The sequence below is a fragment of the Ictidomys tridecemlineatus genome, unplaced genomic scaffold, assembly GCF_052094955.1.
Source record: "Ictidomys tridecemlineatus isolate mIctTri1 unplaced genomic scaffold, mIctTri1.hap1 Scaffold_51, whole genome shotgun sequence".
Classification (NCBI taxonomy): Eukaryota; Metazoa; Chordata; class Mammalia; order Rodentia; family Sciuridae; genus Ictidomys; species Ictidomys tridecemlineatus.
This window is the reverse complement of record NW_027523338.1, coordinates 926525-950234: the sequence shown is the minus strand read 5'-3', so window position 1 is coordinate 950234 and position 23710 is coordinate 926525. Positions and strand designations below refer to the sequence as shown.

The 23710-nt window shown below is 33.1% G+C and overlaps 1 protein-coding gene and 1 pseudogene across 2 annotated transcripts; one reads left to right on the top strand and one right to left on the bottom strand.

The window, feature by feature from the left end:
* Window positions 1-3641, top strand: part of LOC144373847 (junctophilin-1-like) — a 71788-nt pseudogene extending 68147 nt beyond the window's left edge.
* Window positions 520-19707, bottom strand: LOC144373848 (cysteine-rich secretory protein LCCL domain-containing 1-like). Of its 2 annotated transcripts, none has more exons than XM_078036808.1 (11): window positions 19579-19707; window positions 17694-17794; window positions 15953-16093; window positions 15710-15770; window positions 15535-15601; window positions 15199-15328; window positions 13112-13156; window positions 12943-13015; window positions 7459-7534; window positions 3208-3338; window positions 520-661 (listed from the first exon to the last, which is right to left on the bottom strand). In XM_078036808.1, exons 1-11 carry the CDS (start codon window positions 19644-19646, stop codon window positions 610-612), a joined length of 945 nt encoding a protein of 314 aa, XP_077892934.1. In that variant the 5' UTR covers window positions 19647-19707; the 3' UTR covers window positions 520-609. The 2 variants fall into 2 exon arrangements, with proteins under 2 accessions (XP_077892934.1, XP_077892933.1); XM_078036807.1 differs by lacking the exon at window positions 19579-19707 and adding an exon at window positions 18467-18568.
* Window positions 19708-23710: the final 4003 nt, after the last annotated feature.

Genomic DNA, 23710 nt, shown 5'->3' with positions numbered 1-23710 from the left:
AACCAAACATTTTAATAGATTCATCTGAATATTAAAGAATTATTTTATACAAAATGGCGAGTGTTATAACATGATTTACTATTCTATATTCCTAAACTTAACAAAAGAAAAAAAAAACTATTCAGGTATTCAATGGAAAACAAACTTGAGATTTAGTGCAGGTAACAATAGCTGAGGAAAATGTGATAAAAAGATTTCTTTTCATTTTAGAATTGATTATTTTTAAATGCACCAGATAATTTTCTGAGGACCATTCACATTCAATGTTGAGATTTGTTTTATTAGTAGCATATACAAAGCACCATATAATATAACATATATAATGTAGAACAATCATGACTATGTAATTAACTGTAGAAATAACTGCTAAGAAAATATAGCAATATTTAACACAGGATTTCTAAAACCATTACATATTCATTACTTTTTTCAAAGTTAATGTCCCATGTTTTATTTTATACATTTTGTCTATCAATTTTTATGCAGTTGGCACTTTTGGGGGGCTGAAAATAGCTGCTATCTTCGGTACAGTAATGTTACAGTTTTATACAAACTACAGAAATATGACATTTGGAATAGTCTTTATGATCCCCTTCCAAGTGTTCCATTTCACACAACAGCAAATACTCTGAATGCCTTTCCTCCTGGAGGACTCTGTAAACTGCAGAAATGAAAAAAACATATTGATGTCATCTCTAAACATAATCCTTCTAATAAATCATGCTGTCTTATGACAGTTATATGAATCCAGACGATTAACTTTCTAAGGCCACTATAATTTGTAGCTATTGGAATGTGTGAGTGAGGATGACATAATTCTTTAAATTTTGGTTGTACGCTAGACTGAAAGTTCATTAAAGAAATTGAAGATGTGCAATAGGAGTAATAGTAGTCTCTAGAAAATGTCACAAAGTCTGTATCAAGTTTTCATATTTTATTTCCTTTGATTCTAATAAAACAGAGCTAGGCACTCATCACTCCACTTTTTTGAGGTAATGCGGAGACTCAGTTTACAATTGATTTTTATAGACAAAAGTTAACTCCAAGTCAAAAAGATGTCTGATACTTAAGCAATATTGTGGAGTACTAGGTCAGTATCATTTCTGACAGAATTTAAATTATATCGCTATTGCATAGATTAATTCTTCATAACATCCACATTCTCAAGGAAATATTAGCAGGAAAATTTAATGGTGAAGTCTGAAAAGATTCAAAAATTTCTTCACCAAAATGGGAAAACACACACACACACACACACACACACACACACACACACCACAAAGCATGCAGTGTTATTTTGGAGGTACTTTTAAAACAGAGTTAAAAGTAATGAGAACCATAAATTCTATTCTTTATTAAATTGTTTATTTTTTATTTGGCATCAATGATTAAACTACATTTTGCTTAAATTTCTAGAAATTAAAACATATTGATAAGACCATTAATCATTATTTCATCTTTCAACTAGAAGCTTTTGAAGTTTTTGCTTTTTTACATAATTCTATTGGCTTAATAATTTTAAAAGATTTTAAAGGCAATAAACGATCAATACAATGAATGCTAAGAAAGAGATAAAGTGTAAGTGCTTTCATGTATTTCTTTATATATATGTAATAAAAGGAAGAATTTTAGGAGTTTTTTAAAAATTTTTTTTAATATTTATTTTTTAGTTTTCGGCAGGCACAACATCTTTGTTTGTATGTGGTGCTGAGGATCGATCCCGGGCCGCCTGCATGCCAGGCGAGCGCACTACTGCTTGAGCCACATCCCCAGCCCTGGAAGAGAATTTTAAAGTGAGAAAAATGATGCAGAAACCACAAATGTGCATACACACACAAAATATATGGATGGACACACATGCACCAAGTTTTTCACACAAGCAAATGGTCAAGTTCAAGGTTTATCTCTGAGCCCATAGCCTTAGTGTGGAGTCTGAGTTCAGGGATTATTAAGTTATGTGACCTTGGGCACGTCAATTATTTAACCAACTTGGAACATCAGTTAACATGTATATACATCAGAGTTGACAGAACTGAATAGACATTATGGGGCTTTTGGTGAAGTTGAGAGAAAATACTTAGAGTATGGTAGTGCCTAGTGTCTGGAATATTCATATCAGATACTCCAAAATTATTATTCTCAATTTTGTTAGAATGCCATTTTATAGCTTCAAGATGAATTTAAGAAATATAAGCAGTGAATGGAATCATATCACTCAGGTTAGCTTATAATGGAAATATCAGATTCTATAGACTCAAGAATTCACTTTGCATATCATATCTGATTCTCAAGGCCAGGAGGCAAGTTATTGAGAAATCCCCCTCTCAATAATGGCCTCTTGATATGATCTCATCTGAATATAGATACTAAATGCAGATTTGTCTTTTTATGAGGCTGATACCCAGAAGGTTATGTGAAAGACAATCTAGATATCCTGCATGGCATATCCTGTGGTGTTCTTTAGAGTAACTAGTTGATATACGAATCCTCCATTGGTAATTTTGGAAATCCCAGGAAACACCTAAAAGTTAGGGATTTTATTCTGTGTCTATACAAATAAGTGGGACATAACATTACTTCCAAAGTACCGATAATTTCAAAAAATCATTGAGGGTTCATTTATCTTATTATTTATTAACACTTGATAAGGTGAGCCACATGAATTTTTCTCAAATCCCCAAGTATATATAATACTAATGAGCTAAATACCATGATAGGACCTGAATGAGTTCATTTACAACATACAAGGCATCCAAGTTCCAGTGCAAAAGAGAATTTGGTTCTAGGGAAAATCAGACTCATTATTTTTGTCAAATACTTTGTCAGATAACTGGATTAGAGAAATATTCAGTGCCTTGTTCATCGAGAAAGAATTAAGTATAAAACCTAATCTAGAAAATCCAAAAGAGGATGAAAGAAATTTCTTAATTATAAGAGCAATTAACAAAAGAGTGGTTCTGACTTGTAATCCGATTTTCATGTTGATTTTTATAAGCCTGCAGGAGACAGGCACCTCTGGTACTGCAGATTCTCCCACCCCTGGAAAACCAGTCGTTACACAAGTATGTAAAGGAAACACCCAAGCTGGGTCGCCTAATGAAATCATGTGCAAGTGGGTCTGCTGTGAAGCAACCATACATCACAAGGTAGGTACATGAAAACAATTGCACACACTACACATACACATACACACATGCTTGTTTTTACCTTTCTGAGAAGATTCCATTCTGAAAAGAAGCCGTGTAAGTCTTCCTTTTGTCCACAGGCATAACATCAACATAACCACCATGATTTTGAACCACTCCAGCATGTACTGCTGCTCCGCAGATACTGGACAGCTGAGGAGGCAAGGAGAAAAATGTGCCACTATTAGGAAAGTACTGCGGAACTTGCACAGCTTATTCTTCTACTTCTGACATCTGTCTATGCAGCCATTTAAGAGTTCCTGGACAATGTTTGGCATATAAAGGAATGTTTCAAAAGGCACAAAGTCAAAGCCAATCCTGAGAAAGTCTGAAGGAAGATGTTGAGGGTGGCTGCCATGGTAACACCCTTCCACCATCTAATCTACAAACACTAGTGCTGTACAAAAAACAGGCTTTTATAGTCAAAGAAATAAAAAAGCAAATTAGGTCCTTTTATCTCCTCAGGGTCCTATGTGTCATTATTAAATTTTACCCTTTGCTGATGCATACTGAAATCAGTCTGCTGAAATGTTCATAGGTTGGATTATCTGTGCCTCATTCATGTTCCCTTTTGACTTCCATATAACCATATCTCTATGGTCCATTTGCCAAAATATAGGCATATATTAAATGGGGATTTTTTTCCTATTACATAATAAAATTCTATGCAGAAATGTTTTGCCCTACAGAATAACACAAAGTGACCAGATTACAGACTACACTGTTATATTGTGTGCATTTACAAATATTTAGCAATGAATTCCACTATTATGTGTAATTATAATGCACTAATAAAATATTTATGACAAAAAAGAAAAAATTATAGCTTCTACTTAGATTTGCAACAGTTATTATTACTCTGGTTTGAAGGACCTGACATGAGTATTAGAAAAATGGCTTTGTTTACAATGTACCAGTTACATAATCTGAATTTAATAAAATTTCTATGAAGGAGAAAATTACTGTTTCAAGTCTAATACTTTCAAAATTTTTAAATGAATTCTAAAAGTCAAATAATTTCTTTTGGCCTATCACAGTCTTTCCTAGATTTTACCATTGGCTTTAAGCCAAATGTTCTACTAAAATTTGTCGATAGCTGAGTGCAGCCTAAGGAAATCCCATAAGAGGAAATGCCTGAACTGTTTCAGTATAGAGCCACCCACCTCAAATCCCCATGGGTCTTTCCCAGTCTCATTGGCATGTTCTGTTCTTATCTCTCTGCACATGTGGGTGATTGAATATGCTTTTTTAAAGTTCACATAAGCGTGTATATCTTACGTGACCTTGCTTTCTCGCTGTGCTCTGAACTCTGTGCCATCAGTCAGTATTTATTAGCTCAAAGAGCCTGCAGCCAGGCTGTTTAATCCTTCTCAGGCTTTTCCTATCTCACAAAAATACCACACATCTAAAACCTTGTGTCCAGACTCTAAGGAGGCATTTTATTGACCATATGAAAGGCCCACACTGAATTCATAATCGTATCCAAATACAGTTCATAACACATGGAAATAGAAACAGTTCTGTACATATATTTTTGCTCTTCTGTTAAAAGGGTAATATCAGCATTTTTCCCCCCAAGGCAACAAAAGTGCTTAGATGATAACATTCACTAAATCCAAACACTTTTACTATGTTTGACTATTGTTTAGCTTACAGCTCTGCAGTCAGCAGGCATTCCAGCTGAGTTCAAAAGTCAGAAGTTTTTTTTTTTTTTTCATATCCATACTTTGTAAGAATATATTATTTGAAAGAAATAAGAATTTTCTCCATGCATATAGTGGAATTTTGTAATGAATGTGAAATTAACAATCTGTAATAAACTACAAATAAAAATTCAATGCAGTAAAATGTGCACGTTCTAACTCTACAGTGTAAAGTAGGAGAGGGCGGAGAGAAAGAGAAATCCAGAGGGAGGCAATTTGGTTGACTCATGCTCATCTTTCCATATCAACCTTATTTAAAGGGATTATATATATTGTAGGAGCTGGGAACCCTGGAAATTATTGGTTTAATCTGACTCTGCACTCCCCATGTGACTGTAATTTTTATATTGCCAACTTATTCCCTAAAGAACCAAATAATGATACATATTATCTACCCACTTCACTGAGATAGGAAGATAAAATGATCTCAGGATACAAGATCTAACAAACTAATTCTAGAAAATGGTGGCTTCAAGGTATAGAATTGAATGGACTATTCTGAAAGACTTCTTTACAGGCATGACTAAAATTAAAAATTCTGATGCTTAATGGGAAAATCAGAAGAAACAATGCTTCTGGAAGTCTCTGAAGAGTCCAGATAGACACATTCCTACACATTCATTAGTTGTGTTCAGCAAATATTTATGTGTAAGATATTTGCTTAGTGTCTGATGCCACTGTGTGCTCTAGGTTCTGTCAGAGCAGGAACAAGCATAACTTGGCAGATATCGAAGAAGTGATGAAGAAATGATGGATAGCACAGCTGCTGCCCTTGAGGAACTCACAAACTAATAAGACAGACAGGGTAACCAACAGGATACCTAACAAAATAGGTAAAGTGGTAAAGGCAACACAATAGGAGATGAAAGCAGGATGAATTCATGCTTGAATTAGGAGGGCCAGCAAGGTACCTCACAGAGAAAGTAGCAATAATTTGGAATATAAGAAACAGCCATGATTTTGACAGAAAAATTTCAAAAAGGGTGTATTTCAAAGAGATAAGAATATAAACACAAATGTGAGGGCTAGCAAATTCCAGGTATCTGTAGGACATTTAAGCTGCTGACAGTAATAATGCAAATTGCAAATCTAAAGCTTGTAACGCTTAGAATGGGAGAATAATTTCAAAGCTGAATTTGGGAAAACCTTGGACTCAAATAAATGTTTCAAAAGAGACAAGGTGGTAATATGCATATTTCAGGCTTCTTTACACAATCAGATTCTTGTGGTATTCTATTGAATAAGTACACTCTTACTTTGGATTGTGTAGAGGGGAGTGAGAGGAGGGGGGGTTGGCAATGCAAAAGACAGTAGAATGAGATGGATACTATTACCCTATATACATGTATAACTACACTATTGGTGTGACCCTATACTCTGTACAGCCAGAAGAATGAAAAGTTGTGCTCCATTTGTGTACAATGTGTCAAAATGCATTCTACTATCATGTATAACTAATTAGAGCAAACTAAAAAATCAAAACAAGAAGATTCTTAAATTTGTTTTTGTAACTTTTTGGCTTAGAAATCTGTGATGGTTTATACATGTCTACAGCATGAAATCTAAACTCATCAGCATGACTTTCAGCGTCTTCACCTAGATTCTTCTCTCTTTCAGACTAATTTGGCTGTGGCCTTTCTTAGCTCCAATGTTCAAGGTATGGCTATGAGCAACATATTTAATCCATGTATTTGTAGATATCATGCAAACCACCCAGAATGTTCCATAATCTCCTCTACCAACCAACACTTTAAACCTTGCTCAAAGTACATTTATCCATAAGGAAACCATCATGGTTAATATTCATTGTTAAACCCTCTTAAGTCATCTACTTACAGCATACATGCAATTAGTTTCCTTTTGTACTTTAGGGAATGACCTGATTTGTATTCTAAGCTACTTCTCAAGTAGATCTTTTTAAATTTTTCAACTAAGTTTATTAAGGAATAATTTACATAGAATAAAATTTACCAATTCAACCTTTTCTAAAAAGGCATACACTTCAGTGACTTTGTCAAACATATAGTCATGTAACCACTAGAATACTTTCTATGCATTTAGCAAATTCTATATGTTTAGCAAATTCGTAGTCATCCAATTTATACTTCAGATGTGGATGAATTAAAAGGAAGAAAAAATAAAAATGCATTTTCCTTCCCAATAATGCCTCCAAGGTTATTCCTTTAAGTGCCTGATATAAAATACATGAAAAAGATATATGCTAGGGAGTGATATGGGCCAAATCATATTGTCATATTGTGTGTATGTAGGAATATGTAACAACAAATCCAATCATTATGTATAACTATAATGCAATAACAAAAACTGTGGTGAAAAGACATACTGGAAAGATATAAATAACAACTTATGCAAAATAAACTATTTTACACTCATATTTGCACATGAATATATTCATTTTTCAGTGATATTATTGAGTGTTCCAAGAGTAAGTCTCTGGGTAAAGAAACTTTTCTTATTCTCTACATAAAGGCACATATATACATTTAAATACATGTATATATTTTTATATAAGCATGAATATTGAGATCTGTATTAATTAAGATACTTACATCAGAGTAAATTCGAGATCCAATTACACGAGCATAATGTGGATTTGCCTGCATACAGTTATGAGGACAATATACTCTGAAAAAAAAAAACTCATGTAATGTAAGTGGTTTACATCAGTCATTCTTATTAATAAGGACATACGCATTCATACACAGAACCAAACTCAACATTGTAAACCCTATTATTTTTTTCTCTCCTGAAGTAGGTCAATAGTACAAGCAGGCAATCGGCACAATTGCTTCTGTTTATTTTATCCACATCTAAGTTTCAGCACAAATGTGAGATCTTAAATTTAGTCAGGAAGACATTTAACTTGGGGATTCAAAGCAGAAGAAAACATCAAAAGCACCTTTATGCAGTGGGGAATCTGCTACTCATTGTGTTGGTAGAAAAATGTAGTCAACAGACAACTAGGAAAATCTGAGTCACTGTCATAACATCTCATAGTTCCTTTTCTGTTTACATATTTTGTCTTATATTCAATTCATGGCTTTAATTATCTTTTACAAACACCTGATTTCCAAATTTGTATCTGCAGTTGGGACTTCTTTTATTCAAAAATTATAGTTGGGTGAGGTGGCTCAGCCTCTATAATCCCAGAGGCTCAGGAGGCTGAGTCAAGTTCAATGCCAGCCTCAGCAAAAGCAAGGCTCTCTCTCTCTATATATATATATATATATCTCCTGCCATTTATTCAACCCTCCTGTTAGTTTGAGGTCTAATAAATATCTCAAATTTATTTTGTATGAATAAAAATTCCTAATCTCTACTCCCCAAATCTATTTCTTTGTAGGATTCCCATCACAATACATGGTATTTTCATTATTATAGGAGTCTCAGCCAAAATCTTTATTCTACCCATGGTCCCTTTCTTTATCTCACACCTTACATTCAACCCAGCCATTTCTATTGGCTACACCTTAGGATATATCTAAGATCAGAGAATCCCTAAGCATCTCAAGCTCAGTGACTCTGGATTCTATCATCTACTGTCAAATTGACCGCAACAGGCTCTCCAGGGATGATCTTGTTCATTACTGGTTCTCTCCAATCTATATCCATATGTATAAGTCCAAACACATCATTTCTCTTCTTCAAATACTCCAGGGGCTTTCCATTTCATTCAAAGAAATGACAAGATGCTTAGAATGTCCAATAAGCCCTGCATATTCAGTACACCATTAACTTTCTGAGCTAAACACTCCTCTTTTCCTTCCTCACTCTACCCCAGTCATGATGGTTTGACATGATATTTCTTAAACACAATGTGATTCTGCCTTGGGACATTGGGACATAATCATATTCTTCTTTGCATAAAAAGTTCTTTCTCTAGATATCCTATTGCTTGTTATCTGACTGGATTAGTTCATGTAAAACAAATTTCCCAAAACTTTATTTAAATATAAAGTTCAATTATCAGTGTTTAATCAAAAATATTTTCAAATCTACTCCTAGAGTTAAAGAAACTGTCATATAGCACATTTTTAAAGATCAATTGCTCTTCTTAGTTTATTCTCTCCCCCTATCTAGTGTACACACATGCACATGCATGCAAGCATGCGTGCCAACACATATTCATGCACTAAAAGGAAATATAAACCAACATTGGAAAAACTAAAATTAAGTTTTTCATATTAAATGAGATTCTCAATATAACAACTACATGAAAATCACTGTGGATGGTGGTATCAATGATTTTCAAAATTTTCATTGAAACTACCTTAACCAATTAAGCAGCTCTTCCTCAGGATAGCTTTTAAAAATAGCTCTAGTTCTTATTTCTAAAATATGCATAACACTGTATACTTCAGACTGTACATATTTCATATTTCAATATCTAAACCAGAACTATTTAAACAATAAGAAATAAATCTGAGTGTTTTATAACTTTGAATTTAAAAATTGACCATTATAAAAGAGAGTGTTGCGGGGCACAATGGCACATGCCTGCAATCCCAGTAGCTATAGAGCTGAGCCAGACTCAGTAACTTATAGAGGCCCTAAGCAACTCAGTGAGACCCTGTCTCTAAGTAAAATATAAAATAGAGCTGGGTATATGGCTCAGTGGTGGAGTGTCCCTGAGCTCAAAACTGGTAGCCCCATCTCCCCCCCCAAAAAAATAAATTGTCTGGGGTTTTAAAGAACAAAGGGTGTCCCATAGACTGGAAAATGAGCTGACTATATTTGGGAACTGTTGGACATTCACTGCCCTCCCACTGGTTGTAAAACTACCTGCTATGCCCTTAAAGTCGTGCTGTGTGAACTCTACCTTACTTATATTAACACTTGGTTTACAGAAGGCCAAGGTCAATAGCTTTGAGGTGAGTTAATATCTACTTAGTTAAGTTCAGGTAAAAGCAGAAAAGACAGGGCAACTTTTTTGCTTATATCCTATATCTATTTTTAACATCTCGTTACGTTCTACAGAGAAGGTAGGCAGTGATCTAGTAAACATTCCATTATCTATATTGTGCCTGTAAGCCTTGAATTAAAATGCTAACACATTTTAATGACACTTTTACATCTTAAGTATTTAATAACTTTAAAGACCTAATTATTTATAGATAAATGTAAAGCAGGATAAGATTTCTAGTAATACAAATGTGCATGCCCACACACGTGCATACACACACACACACACACACACACACACATGCACACACACACACACAAATTCTACAGTTTATTTTAGGTTATTCTGTAGCTATGAAACCTCCCAAGGACATGACTATGCAAGCAGTCCTTCATATCCTTCATTAGCTACTTTATTTATATTATCCTTGCCATTGTTCTCCAGGATATACCCGTAAGTGAAATAAAACTCTAAGGTAGATATATCAATCATATAGTTCCCTAAAAGTTATAAACTATTATATCAGTGATACAATTATGACCTAATTTATGAGCTATTAAAAATTTTACATGAGAAAAGATAATCTTGGTTTCACTATTCAATAAAACAAAAAGTTAAAAAGTGTATAAGGAGGTACTTTCCAAACTACATAACGTAAAAATCATGTATAAATTATTAACTCTATGGTTTTATTATTTGGTGAAAACATAATAAAATTGAAATTTAAAAATTTATATCATTTTCCTTTTTTGGATGCTTCCCTTCCTGGAATAAGACAAGAAGTAGGAAAGTCATTAATTAATATTTTACTTGAATGATTTTTCTCTATGGGAAAAATATTTTTATACATACTGTGAGAGAGACAGAATTACCATTTGTTGAGTATTTACTTAAGAAAGACTTTATAGTCTATGCTTCATGGAGATTATGCTTATTATTTATTCCTACTCATTTAGCTGCATGGGCCCTAGCATAGTACTGGCATATATTGAATAATAAATATTTATAAATGTGGAATTTTGATGCTAAAATTCATCAACTTCACCTATCAATATATCTCTACTTCTCCCTATAAACATATAATCTGTAAATACAGGACTAGTCTGAAAAAAATCCTGCAAAATTTTCTAAAATTACATAATGACTTAATCAAATCAGTAGGCTTTGTAATAGCATAACTGGTGAAGCTCTAGAAACAGAAGATTATATTATTATAACAAATTTTTAACATAGCCAGGCAACAAGTAGCACATGCCTATAATCTCACTGGATTGGGAGGTTAACACAGGAGGATCATGAGTTCAAAGCCATCCTCAGCAAAATTGAGGTGCTCAGCAACTCAGTAGGACCCTGTCTCTAAATAAAATATAAAATAAGGCTGGGGATGTGGCTCAGTGGTCAAGTGCCCCTGAGTTCAACCTCCAGTACCCCAAAAAATAAAAATATAAAAAATGTTTAACATATAGTTCATTTGTGGTCAGATGGTGAAAAAGTATACAAAGAATTTCATACAGTAAGGGATCCTCAAAGTATTCCATCCATTTTGTAATCTGCTGACTTCAATAAAACACATATGTGCTGAAGAATCCAGAAGTCTCAAATCAGTATGCACCAAGTTAGCTGACCAAAAACATTACAACAGTATTCTTGCATTAGAGTAGAAATAAAAGGATTTGGTGTTCAAAAGGAAACAGGTTAGATATTCCTGTGCAAAAGAATTGATACCTTAAATCACATCAATAATTGAGAATCTTCCTTCTGACAGATGAAGTATTTGCTTTCCTGTATCAACCACATAGTCTTCTGTTACTTTGTCAACAACAAGCTCATTCTTTAACTGAGATATTACTTCAGTTTTAAAAGGGTTTTCCTAAGTAAATACATTTTACCATATAATTAGATTCCTTAATCTTTTTTTGGCTGGGGGGGTGGGGTTAGCAGGAATTGAACTCAGGAATGCTTGACCACTGAGCCACATTCCCCAGCCTTATTTTGTATTTTATTTAGAGATAGAGTCTCACTGAGTTGCTTAGTGCCTCACTTTTGCTGAGGCTAGATTTGAACTCATGATCATCCTACCTCAACCTCTGTCATCAAACTACCATTATTTCTCTAAATCTCATTATGAGTTTGGGAAGTAGCATGTCTATGATTAAGACAGTATGTGTAGGCACATAGTTTACTTTTCTTCTGTGTTGATGATGGCTTGTGGATGTACTGTTCCTCTAATAGTGTTCATCTTAGCTTGGTTCAGAAAAGTGAAGACTTTTTCTTCATTATTTTATAGTAGATAAATTTCATTATAATTTTTAAGAACATATTAAAAACTAAAAGAAAAGCAGACATAGGCCTTTTGACTTATGAGTTGCAATTAGATTAATCTAATTTAGAAACTGAATAGCAATGCTAAAACTACATCATTTCAGTGTCTATGGAGGAACATTTTGTAGAAAGAATGTTTCTGTATCTCAAAATTCATATGATAGGACCTCTTTGAAGGGAATTAAGGTTACAACATGACAAAAGGGAGGGCCCTTTACCAAACATAAGAATTAGTGACCTTCCAAGAAGAGATACAAGGGAGTAAGCCCTTTCTCCAGCCACCATGTGAGGACACAAAATACTTGATGCTGCCTGACAGTTAGGAAGAGTCCCAATAAGTAACCAAATCATACGGCAACTTGATTTTGGACATCCCAAACCTCTAGAACTGTGAGGAAAACATTTTTGTTGTTTATACCATCTGGTCTATGGCATTTTATTATAGTAGCCCAAGCAGACTGATAAAGAACTCTTTTGTAGCAAATATGAACATACAAATCACATGTACCATCCTTGTTGCTAAAGAATAGCAGTAAGTACTCTGGAATTTGGAGAAGACATACTAGGAGGGCCAGGAGTGTGTGAAGTTTGTGAAGTCCTATCACTTTTTACTGCTTAGCAGTTCAAGATCATATGTATATGATCTTTTTTTATAGTCAATAAATTCCACTATAATTTGAATCCTGGAGACATAGAATTTCATGTAAAAACAGACTAAAGCCATACACACACACACACACACACACACAAACACAAACATACATATGCACATCTACATACACACATAAGAAAATTTAGAAAACATTACCTTGGGCAATGTGAAGCAGGCTTATGAAATGGACAGAGCTGTTCCACAGTAGTTTCACAAGTCACAGCCTGAACTGAAGAATAAAAGCACAAAACAATAAGTGACTCTGTTAGAAATAAAAACCCAACACACAGTAATAAGGAAATGAGATTTTAAAAAAAAGTGTCACCTGTTACTTTAGAGACTGTGAAGGAATTAGCAGACTGATATTTGCTAAAGATAAAAAGACAGTAATATCAATCACTTGCTTTTAGGCATCATCATAAGTGTAACTGCTAGGGCCTTTCAGATCCATGCACACTGTATTTTTAAAATATTTTTCATTAAAATGTAAGTAGAGATATAAGTATACCCATGAAAGTAGAGATATAAGAATACATCACCTAGGCTAAATCCATACTACCTTCACTTCTTAACATTAGAGGGTGGTTTCTTTTCATTATTAATCTCAAAAATAGATAATAACACAAACAATGTACATACTATCTACACATTGGTTACATATCAAATTTAAAATTCCCAGTTTCTATGGAATCCACAGAGATAAACACAAGACAATGTTGTATAAAGCCTAAAAATAATATGTCCCTTAAAGGAGTATGCATTAATCAATTTTTATTTATCCTCATATCTAGTGAAGTGTCTATAGCACATGAATGAATCTCGCCTCATTATATGAATTATTAAAAATAGGAACATAAAGTTAGGTACACCATTGTATGTCAAAATTTTAATTGCTTATGCATGTCCAGATTTTGAGATAAATACCTGTTGCAGAAGGTAAAGATTTTTGTGATGGTATGTGTGTGTATGTCTGTGGGTGTGTGTGAAAATATATATATATTTGGTACTGAGGATTGAACTCAAGGCCACTCGGCCACTGAGTCACATCCCCAGCCCTATTTTGTATTTTATTTAGAAACAGGGTCTCACTGAGTTGCTTAGCTCCTCACTTTTGCTGAGGCTGGCTTTGAACTCAAGATCTTCCTGCCTCAGCCTCCCAAGTTGCTGGGATTACAGGTGCACCACCACACCCAGCCATGTGATGGTATTTTTAGCATGGATATGATGTGTTCACCCTCTGAACATGTTAGCTCAGTATTGAAGGTGCAAATCTTAACAATCTTTTATTTCAGTTTCAAATTTAATATTTAATATTTATCATCTGCAATGTGACATCCCTCCCAATAACATTATTTGAGTCACAAAGTATATATATAACCTATCAAATGTAGTACACTTAATATTTCAAGAGAATTTCTACAATAGACAAGCAAAACTTAAACTTAAGAGAAAATATAAATGTTCTTTAATACAATATGCAGAGCTTGGCTTAATAAAGATAATAACTAGTAATTATTTATTGATGTAATTTATAAAATTTTGCTGAATGAATTAGCTAATAAATATTTCTACAAATATATTTTACTAAAGAGAGTTTTGCAAGTAGCTAAAACCTACATATCAAGCCTCTGAAAAAAACTGTATACATTAAAGTTCATTTTGCAAATTTTAATAATTTATTTTCTATAACTATGTATTCCAGCTTAACCCTATTATGGAGCTTGATTAGATTAAATTGCATAGTTACAAAGAAAGGAAATTACATTTGCTAAGAAAAACATTCTTCTGAGGCTCAACAATTCTTCTGAGGTTCAAAAGACACTACACAAAAATATGTCAAAATATTATTTCTATTTCCTATAGAAAAATGAACAAAACTGTAGTGTTTTAGAATAAAGTACTTAGTGTGTATAACATGAGAAACATTGAAAACAGTAATCAGTGCTTCTTATGGTATTGAATTGTATTTAGACTGACAATGGAAGACAATATAGTATATTATAGACTTAGCTAAATGTTCTTTACCAAGTAATCTGATTTAATTTATTAAAAAATTGCTGTTGCATAAAATAAACCATTTTCCTTAAACAGAGCAGAAAGAATATGCAAATTAATTAGTCTTCTCTGGGGTATCACTTGCCATAGCTAAAAAATTCATTGCTTTATATTAAACTGTAAATTTACACATTCTTAATGAAACTCTTGAAAATTCAGATCATGCCCTTTATAAGCAAAAAGGTTTCAACTTTGAATTTAGATCCTTTTTCTTCTTCTAATCTATGGACATTAAGTAGCTAAAACACATCTTGAAAATTACCAACTTCTCTCTTCATTAATTAAATGCTTCTACACTTTGCCCTAAAAAAATGTTTTAGTTCATTTTTACAATTTAAAATCATCTGGGTACTTTCCCTATTGTTTGAACACCGTTTCTATTGGATTTGATGAAATAATGTTTTCTTCCTTGTCTGGTGATATCAACCCAACCACCCTCATTGTCTATGATACCATAATGAATTGAAGCTCTACAGATGCTGGATTGCTTGAAGGAAGAAAGAGGAGACACCATGATGTTAAAATATTTAATCTCTGCCTAAGACAAAACTACTTGCTACTGATATGACTTTAAATTAAATAAATATGTCTAAGAAAAATATACTTAATATAAGTTGCTATATCCCACATGCAAATCTTAAAAATTATAGGGAAGGATTCTATTTCCATAAAATTAACATTTTTGATACCTACTATTTCATAATGTACACTGCCAATGACTTTAGCTTTACTATCCAAACAGCCAGCAGGACATTCATACCTAAATGAAAGTAATGGAAACAAAATTTAGCTTCTCTGTACACCAGTTTGAAATAAAAAGATTTCTTATATATTGTCAGTTGATTTTGAGAATGATAGTAAGTATTACCTATTACAGGTTGTCCCTTTGCACTCGTCTCGTAATCTTACTTCACAAGAAACAATCTGGGCTAAAAAGGAAAATAAAAGAAAACACCAAAATCATCTAGATAATGTAAAAGCTGCTACATTTGTTATGTATAATACAATGACAAGTTTGGGTTCATTCCCAAATGAACCAAATTAACAAAATCTACATGGCCTGGCCATCTAGGACAAATTTTAAATTCTTATAGTGATGCAGAGGTCTTACACATTTGCTGTATGCTAATGACATCATTTCTATTGCTGTCATCCGATCTTGTCTGGACCTGGGTATCATGAACTTGTGCCTGCTGTCGCTCAATTTCATTGGTTTCCTCTTCTTGAGGAGGATAATAGCTATCTGACCCTTCTGTCAGAAAGAAAGAGATATTTGAGAAAAATTAATCCCAGTTTACATGAGCAAAAGTTACTAAATAATGAAATGCCTGTATACAATGTTTAGTATTTAAAACTACAAAAATCAGTACTATTTTGGCACAGATTTTATCTTAAAGCCATAATGTTATGTACTACACTAAAGTAAATGAAATACACATACAGGACTTTGAGCCCTTGATTCATCTGTGTGAGTATCTGGCTAATATTCAGTCGAGTCATTTCTAAACTCTGCTTGTATTTCAGTATGTTATCAGTGTTTGGTTTTCATAATGACATCAGAAAATATGCATAGTGATTTAATAATGCTAGGTATTAGGAAATGTAAGTTTTGCTTTCCCAAATGAAATCATATTTTTAGAATTTTCAGCAGGATCATATTTAGAATTCTCCCACAAGAAGGATTGATGTGCCTAAAGAAGGATTGATGTGCCCTTGTTATTTACTACAATATCCATTTCCATGGAAAATATTTTTTAAGAAGGAATTCAGTGTTCAAAAATTTCATCTTGACAATGGGAGATAGTTTCAAGCTTTAAATATAATTTTTTTTCTCAGACTGTCCTATATCAAGGGCTTATCAGTGGCATGTTATAGAGCAGTATATTATTTTCATGTGTGTCCCAGAACTCAAAACCTAGGAAAAATGAAGTCTGAAGGCAGAGGAAAGCCAACTTTAAGAAAAATGATCCTTGGTAAAGGGCAGAGACATAGCAGGTTCATGGGTAGAGTATAAAAAACAAAAACTAAACCAAACAAACCAACAACCCCCGCCCCCCGCCACACACACTCACAGTGATAAGATGGTGCAAATGCTTCTGGGAATTTAAAAATAATCTGACATAGATGGGTACTTCTTGACTGCTCATTATAGCAAATGAGCATTTATTCATCAAGAGAAAGTAAGACATATCAACCAATCATCATTAAGAAGAATGTACAAGGCAATAAAAAGCATCCCCTTGGATCCTCAAAAGCATGACTTTCACAAAGCTCTGTTAAATATAATTTTTCTCTGTGTACTATAAATGTGACACCATATTTATATTTACTTTTTAAGATTTCAAATGCATTTGAGTGTACTAATATTATAATTGTTTTGTAGTACAACAAATGCATTAATATTATAACAGTTTTATAGTACCATTATATATGTTTTGGGATATTTTGGCATAAAGAATTGTACAGCCTACAGTGGAAAGTGTAGAATCAATATGATTCATTGTATATAAGGTACATGGAGAGTTTTGCAAAAACTCTAAATTCACTAAAAATAAACTTAAATTATCAAAACCTTAAAAAATTAAAGCAATTATGGAAAAACTCTAGTCAACAATATATCCAAAAACAGCTATGGAAACTAAGTGTACTTTTGTGTAATTAAGTGCATTTTAAATTTATTATTATTATTTTAATGTGTGTGGTGCTGTGGAATGAACCCAGAGCCTCATGCATGCTAAGTAAGGATTCTACCCTGAGCTATACTCCTAGCCCTACTTTTTTTTAGTACAAATTAATGCAGACTGAATTAAAATATAAATCAAAGTGAATATTACAAAAAAAATAGCACTTACCTTTGTAGCACAGATTTTCTCTACAGCCCCCTCCAAAACTAGGTGGGCAAGCAGAAGAGGGTCGTCCATGTTTGTAAGGGGCATGGCCCCACCAGTTTCCCCTTAAAGATATGATACACTCCATTAAGAGGTAGTCTAACAGCATGATTTCTAAGACATTGCAACATATCACCCTATATGAATCTTCCAAGTAATGATCTTGATGTGTTACATGTATATATTTTGGTAAGTAGTCCTTTTGTTTACTAGGTTTAAATAAAGATTTCTACCTCATTATTCTGAAAATTATCAAAGTAATTTACTATAATACTGTTAAAAATTTAAATTTTTTTACTGAAAACTAAATATTATAATGGAATATTCACCTATGTCCCATATGCTTTAATCAAAATAGCTCACAAATTTAAATTTGTCCCTAAGAATGATTGTGGAATTTTTTAGAGTATGTTCAAATGGTCTTTATAAAGATAAAAATACATTTTCTCTAATCAAAATTCTAAACATCTATGGAACAGAATAGTTCAATGAGTGAAACTGAAGACATAAATATATGATTCCTGACTTCACAAAGATCATATTTTTAATTTTCATAAACACTTTAAGAACTTATTTTATGACCTATGCAACTATAATCACTGTTATATTAGGTAAAGTGAATTAAAACAATGTGATTTACTCAATATATACTGAAAATGAGAAAAAAATCACAAATATAAATTATTTTCATGTTCTTAGAAAAATTTACATCTAAAGGTAATGTTTTGTCTACTCACTTTGGGGAATAATTGCACATCAAGTAGACAGCTTTGGGCCATTTCTGCCCCCAGATGTTCATGTTATGGCACAAATTAATGGCACAGCCTATTCTGTTAGTGGTTGCCCACACCACCTACATTAGAGAAAAGAAAGATTCAGAAAAAGCAGGCTAAGATGGACTAAGACGACATATCCAGGAGAAAAATGAATAAAATTGAACTGGAGAAACCAATATTTATCAACCAACATGAAATGAGACAATATCAAAAAGTGTATTTTCCCCAAGACTTTGGTTTCTGCTGAATTAAACTTTTAAAAGGAATCTTAAGGTAAATTATTCTTTCTTGAATAAAATGTCAGCATTTATGAAATATAAACTTACTAAATAATTCAAAATTTAATATCTTCACAAACCTGTCTGCCATATTAACATGTCTATGAACTGAATTTTAGATCTTAAACAGAAAGCACTCAGAAAAAAATTGAAGTGTTGAGATTTCTTATACGACAGGATCTTTTCATTGTGCCACTGGTAATTAGGAAGTTCCAGGTTGATCTTAAATCTTATCACATGGCAAAGACGTATAGGTTTCATCTCACTGGTAGATTATTAGTCTCACTGATAATAGATTGTAGGAATTCTAGAAACTGAAATCAGTGGTGAGTTTTGTCTAGTCAAATATGCCTATTATTTTATTTAGAAGTTTAGAACACATTCAATACCAAATATGAACATAAAATATAAAAAATATACATAAATTCTATAAACCTATAAAATGAATTGTTACTGGTAAATAAAACTAAAGTTTTATACTTTAGAGTAAAACTTTGACATTAAAGATAGTAAACTGTTCCCCATATGCATTTATTAAGGCCATATTAAAAGATGTTTCATATGAAAAATCATGGAAATAATGTCTTTTTAAGTCTTTTGGACTTTTTGTGATAGTTAGTTTTATTATTTAAAGAAATTTATAAGGCTGTTTCATGTAATCAGTAATGATGTGAGTTTTTAAAACAATAACCATTTCAAATAACATAATAAAGACACATACTCAGTAAACTTTGTTCTCCTCCTGTTGCTTAATTAAATTTGAAAAAAATAGAGAGAAACATACCCCAAACATACCTGCGTATAATGAGTAAATACAGGGCCAGAACATCTGAATGGACAATACGGGTTATATTCATGTTCATATGGGTAGCTAAAGTCTCTCACTTCATCATACCATGCTTGCACATGAAACATTGGGGGTCTATACCTATTAGAAGCAAATAGCCACAAATAATAAGTAAAGTTGGAAAAATTTCAAAACAAAATATGGCAAAATAGATATATAAAACTTGGTAGAAAGATAGTTCTGTGTAAGTTGCACATTTTAAGCACTTCTGTCCATTATATTGTATCAATTATTTAAAACAAGCCTAAAAACCTGCTGACAATTCTGGTATGATATTTCATTTTTGTTATTTATTTTATGATATTTTATTCTTTTAAGCATCAAGGCTTTGAAAGTCTGCAATGATAAATAAATAAGTATTTCATTTCTAGCACTTATGTTTTTGAAAACAAAAATTCACATTTTTAAGCTACCTTCCCCAATGTGCTCCCAAGTTTTGTCCGATGGATGGCAGCAGGCTTGCAGGTCCGTGCTCCCACAAACAAGTTTCAGCCCAGGATTCTGCAGATCTTTCCAGCTCCACATCCCATGTCTACAATTCAAAACAGAAATAAAATAAAGTTACAAGAATACAGTGTGCATATAGAGAGTGTGGACATTTCTTAGGCTTATAACATTCGTTATTTAGTCCTTAGGATTTCTTCCTTCTCTACAAAGTCAACATCTTGGTCTTATCATCTTGATTTTCTTATCTAGACTTTTGTATTAGTCATCTAATTAATCTCCTTGACTATGTATTTCCTCCAGCCAATTTGTCTTACAAATGTTGAGAGCTACCAAAGTGATCACAAATACATTTTTCTGCTTAAACACACCCAATAAATTCCCATACACATAAAACCCATGGTCTTTGTTCCTTATGATGACATGCTATTCCTTGCTCGTATTGTTTCCTTTGCCTTAAATTTCAGTTATTGGTCATATGCACCCCTACTCTTTTTTTCCTATCCTACCTTACATAACACAGTCTCTGTGATACCTTTTCAATTCTTTTAGAAATTGAAGCTCTCAAAGACTCTTTATTTAGCACCTATGACACTATAGTATTAATGTCTAATTGCATGTCTGATCATTTTCCTGAGACATAAAGTTGTCACAAGGCAGTTTACCTCATGCATTTTCTGAGTCTGTCAATAAATGCTGGTTGAAAACATGAATGAATAATGAATTTGATTCCTATAAAATATATATGATTTTTATACATTAAATTAAATGACAACCAATTCATTTAAAAATAATCTATAAGGAAATTATTAAAATTATAAAATGATTACAGAAATAACTTTTCAAGCTCTGGGTTTAGAATTCAACTTGGTATTAATTTGAAAAATAGGCAGTGTGCTAAACATGATAGTAAAGGAACTAATTCAGGTAGAAAGGGGTTTGATCTTGGCACTACCACTTCAGTGTTATGAAGACAGGGAAAGAGTTCAGGGAAGAGAACATGAGCACAACTAAAGGACTAGCAAGGAGATTTCAGAGAGTAGATGAACTGAAATGACATTTAGGAATCTAAATTCCTCAAAGTTGATGGGAGACTGAAAGTAAATGGTAAAGAAAAAGAAAAGGTGAAGACTGACATGTTATGAGAAAGGAAAAAAGGGAAAGAGAAATAGAAGTATGTGTCTGTGGATTTCCCTGGCAGAATCTCAGCAGGCAGTACAAGGACTATATATCTGCCAATTAGAGCACAGAAATATATAATTGGAGTTCTGGAGTTCTATGTGAAGAATTATGCAGTTATTCACCCAAAGATTGATTTATTCAGGAAAAATGATGTAGAATGATAAGCATAATTAAAAAAAATTATAGGGTTACCAAAATCAAAAGGGAGGAAGAACAATTAAGATTGTACATTGTGTCAGAAAAATGATCAGAAAATTGAGAGAATCTAAAAAGGACTAGATTACAGGAATGACAGAACAAGAGATTTAAGGAATCACAAATGGGCAATGAGGCCCAGTGCCATATAAAGGTTGAGAAATATGAGGTTTGCTAAGTACCCATTCAGGATTAAGAGCAATTTCAGATCAGTGATGGGGAGAAATCTTAATAAGTTAAGTGGAAAGAAAGTGGGGAAAAGCAAGTATGGGTGAATTAATTCTTTGCACAGAAGGAAGAGAGGTGAGGTAGAAGTTGAAGAAGGGAGGATGCCAGGGTGTGGGGAGAATTTGTTACTTTGATTTTAAAAAATGAAAGAAACCATGGAGACAGATAGACAGACAGACAGACACACACAAACACACACACACAGCAGTGTGAGGAACAGTCTCATAATTCATTCATATAATTTCCCTAGATAATAATTCCTCCCTTTATGTTATGAAAACATAAAGAAAATCATGTTTTCAAAGTCACAAAGTAAAATATAATCAAAGTTAGAATAAGTATATTCCTATTATTGAACACTTTTATTAACCAGAAAAATACACAGGGACATATGTTTACATGCAACTAAAATCTTAGGAGCTGTAAGACTTTCATAAAAACTTAAATTTTACTGTTAATTAATGTCAAATATTCAAGATAACCAGTTTTATGACATATATGAGAAATGCATGCTACAAATAAATATCTATCAGAGATGTACTCTTTGCTAATATGGGCATACTATTCATTAACTTGTAACTACTAATTAATTTGTTTGACTTAACTTTATAATTACATATTTTATCTATTATATGAAAATATAATGCAAGTTGCTATAGTTATCTGTCTAAACAAAATTTAGGTTAAAACTAACGAATTCGGCTAAAGTCCCAGAAAATGGGCAAAATGCTGATTTTCCTTTTGTTTCTAGAATGTTGAAGAAATAATCACCTCTCATGTTTCCAAGTAGAACTAAGAAATATGTTCTCCTTAAGGGACAAATTGTCCACAATGTTGGAAATCAGGGACTTGCATCTTGTTAAGTCATACCACAAAACTACACTTATCCTAAGGTGTCCAGTCCAGCAACCTCCTGTCAGGAACAGACAGGAATTGGAGGAAGATCACACACAGATACATATGGCTAGGAAAAAAATGCCTAGTGATGTTTTAAAATGCTCTCCCCACACAAGGTATAGATGAATTCCCCCCTCTCTCCTTCAGTCTGAGCTGCATAGTGACTTCTAATAAACAGAATGAGGTTGTAAGACTTTTAAGGCTAGGTTGGGAAACAGAGCTTTGATCTGCTTTTGGTTTATATTTATTTTCAATTTTAAGAAACATCTTGAATACCTGAGCCAATAATTTAAAAGTTGAGCGAGAGCAAAGAGATAGCTGGAAAGACAATGTGGAGAGACAACACAGAGATGGAGATCAAGAACAGCTTGGTCCATTAAGGAATTTGGAGCCAACTTTTTCTTCTATCAGATGCAGAGTCTCTGATTTGATATCAAGCTCTTTGATCCATTTTGAGTTAACTTTTGTTCATGGCGAGAAAAAGGGATTCAGTTTCATTTTGTTGCATATGGATTTCCAGTTTTCCCAGCACCATTTGTTGAAGATGCTATCCTTCCTCCATTGCATGCCTTTAGCCCCTTTATTAAATATAAGAAAGTTGTAATTTTGTGGATTGGTCTCTGTGTCCTCTATTCTGTACCATTGGTCCACCCGACTGTTTTGGTACCATTACCATGATGTTTTTGTTACTATTGCTCTGTAGTATACTTTGAAATCTGGTATTGCTATACTGCCTGATTCACACTTCCTGCTTAGACTTGCTTTTGCTATTCTGGGTCTTTTATTTTTCCATATGAATCAATGAGAGCAGCTTTCTGTGAGGCTAAAATGTCCCTTCCTGAGGGCTCCGTGTTCTGGACAAATACCTCAAGGGCATGAGTAACACACTTTCCTCCCATTTTATTGTATAGGCTGAGACCAAGGTAAAAACTACTCAACCATAGGTAATTAAATACCCCATAAAACAAATACTATTAAAATTGTAGCTTTTCATCTCTATCCCTTTGATTATGTCAAGTTTGGTTTCTGTTTTTCTTATCTGTAACATCAGAGAAATGGAAAATATTTTTTTCCTTCCTTTTAGCTTTAAATGCTATTATTTGGACTTATGTTCCCTTGTAAATGCCCTGTAGT

Bases quoted from the DNA above. Each gene is read 5' to 3' on its own strand.
- LOC144373848 (XM_078036808.1), bottom strand. From the start codon at position 19,646: ATGAACATGAATATAACCCGTATTGTCCATTCAGATGTTCTGGCCCTG. The intron at 16,094-17,693 runs GTAAGTGCTATT...TCTTTCTGACAG, and splicing joins AGAAAATCTGTGCTACAAAG to AAGGGTCAGATAGCTATTAT. The intron at 15,771-15,952 runs GTAAGACCTCTG...TTTCCTTTTTAG, and splicing joins CATTAGCATACAGCAAATGT to CCCAGATTGTTTCTTGTGAA.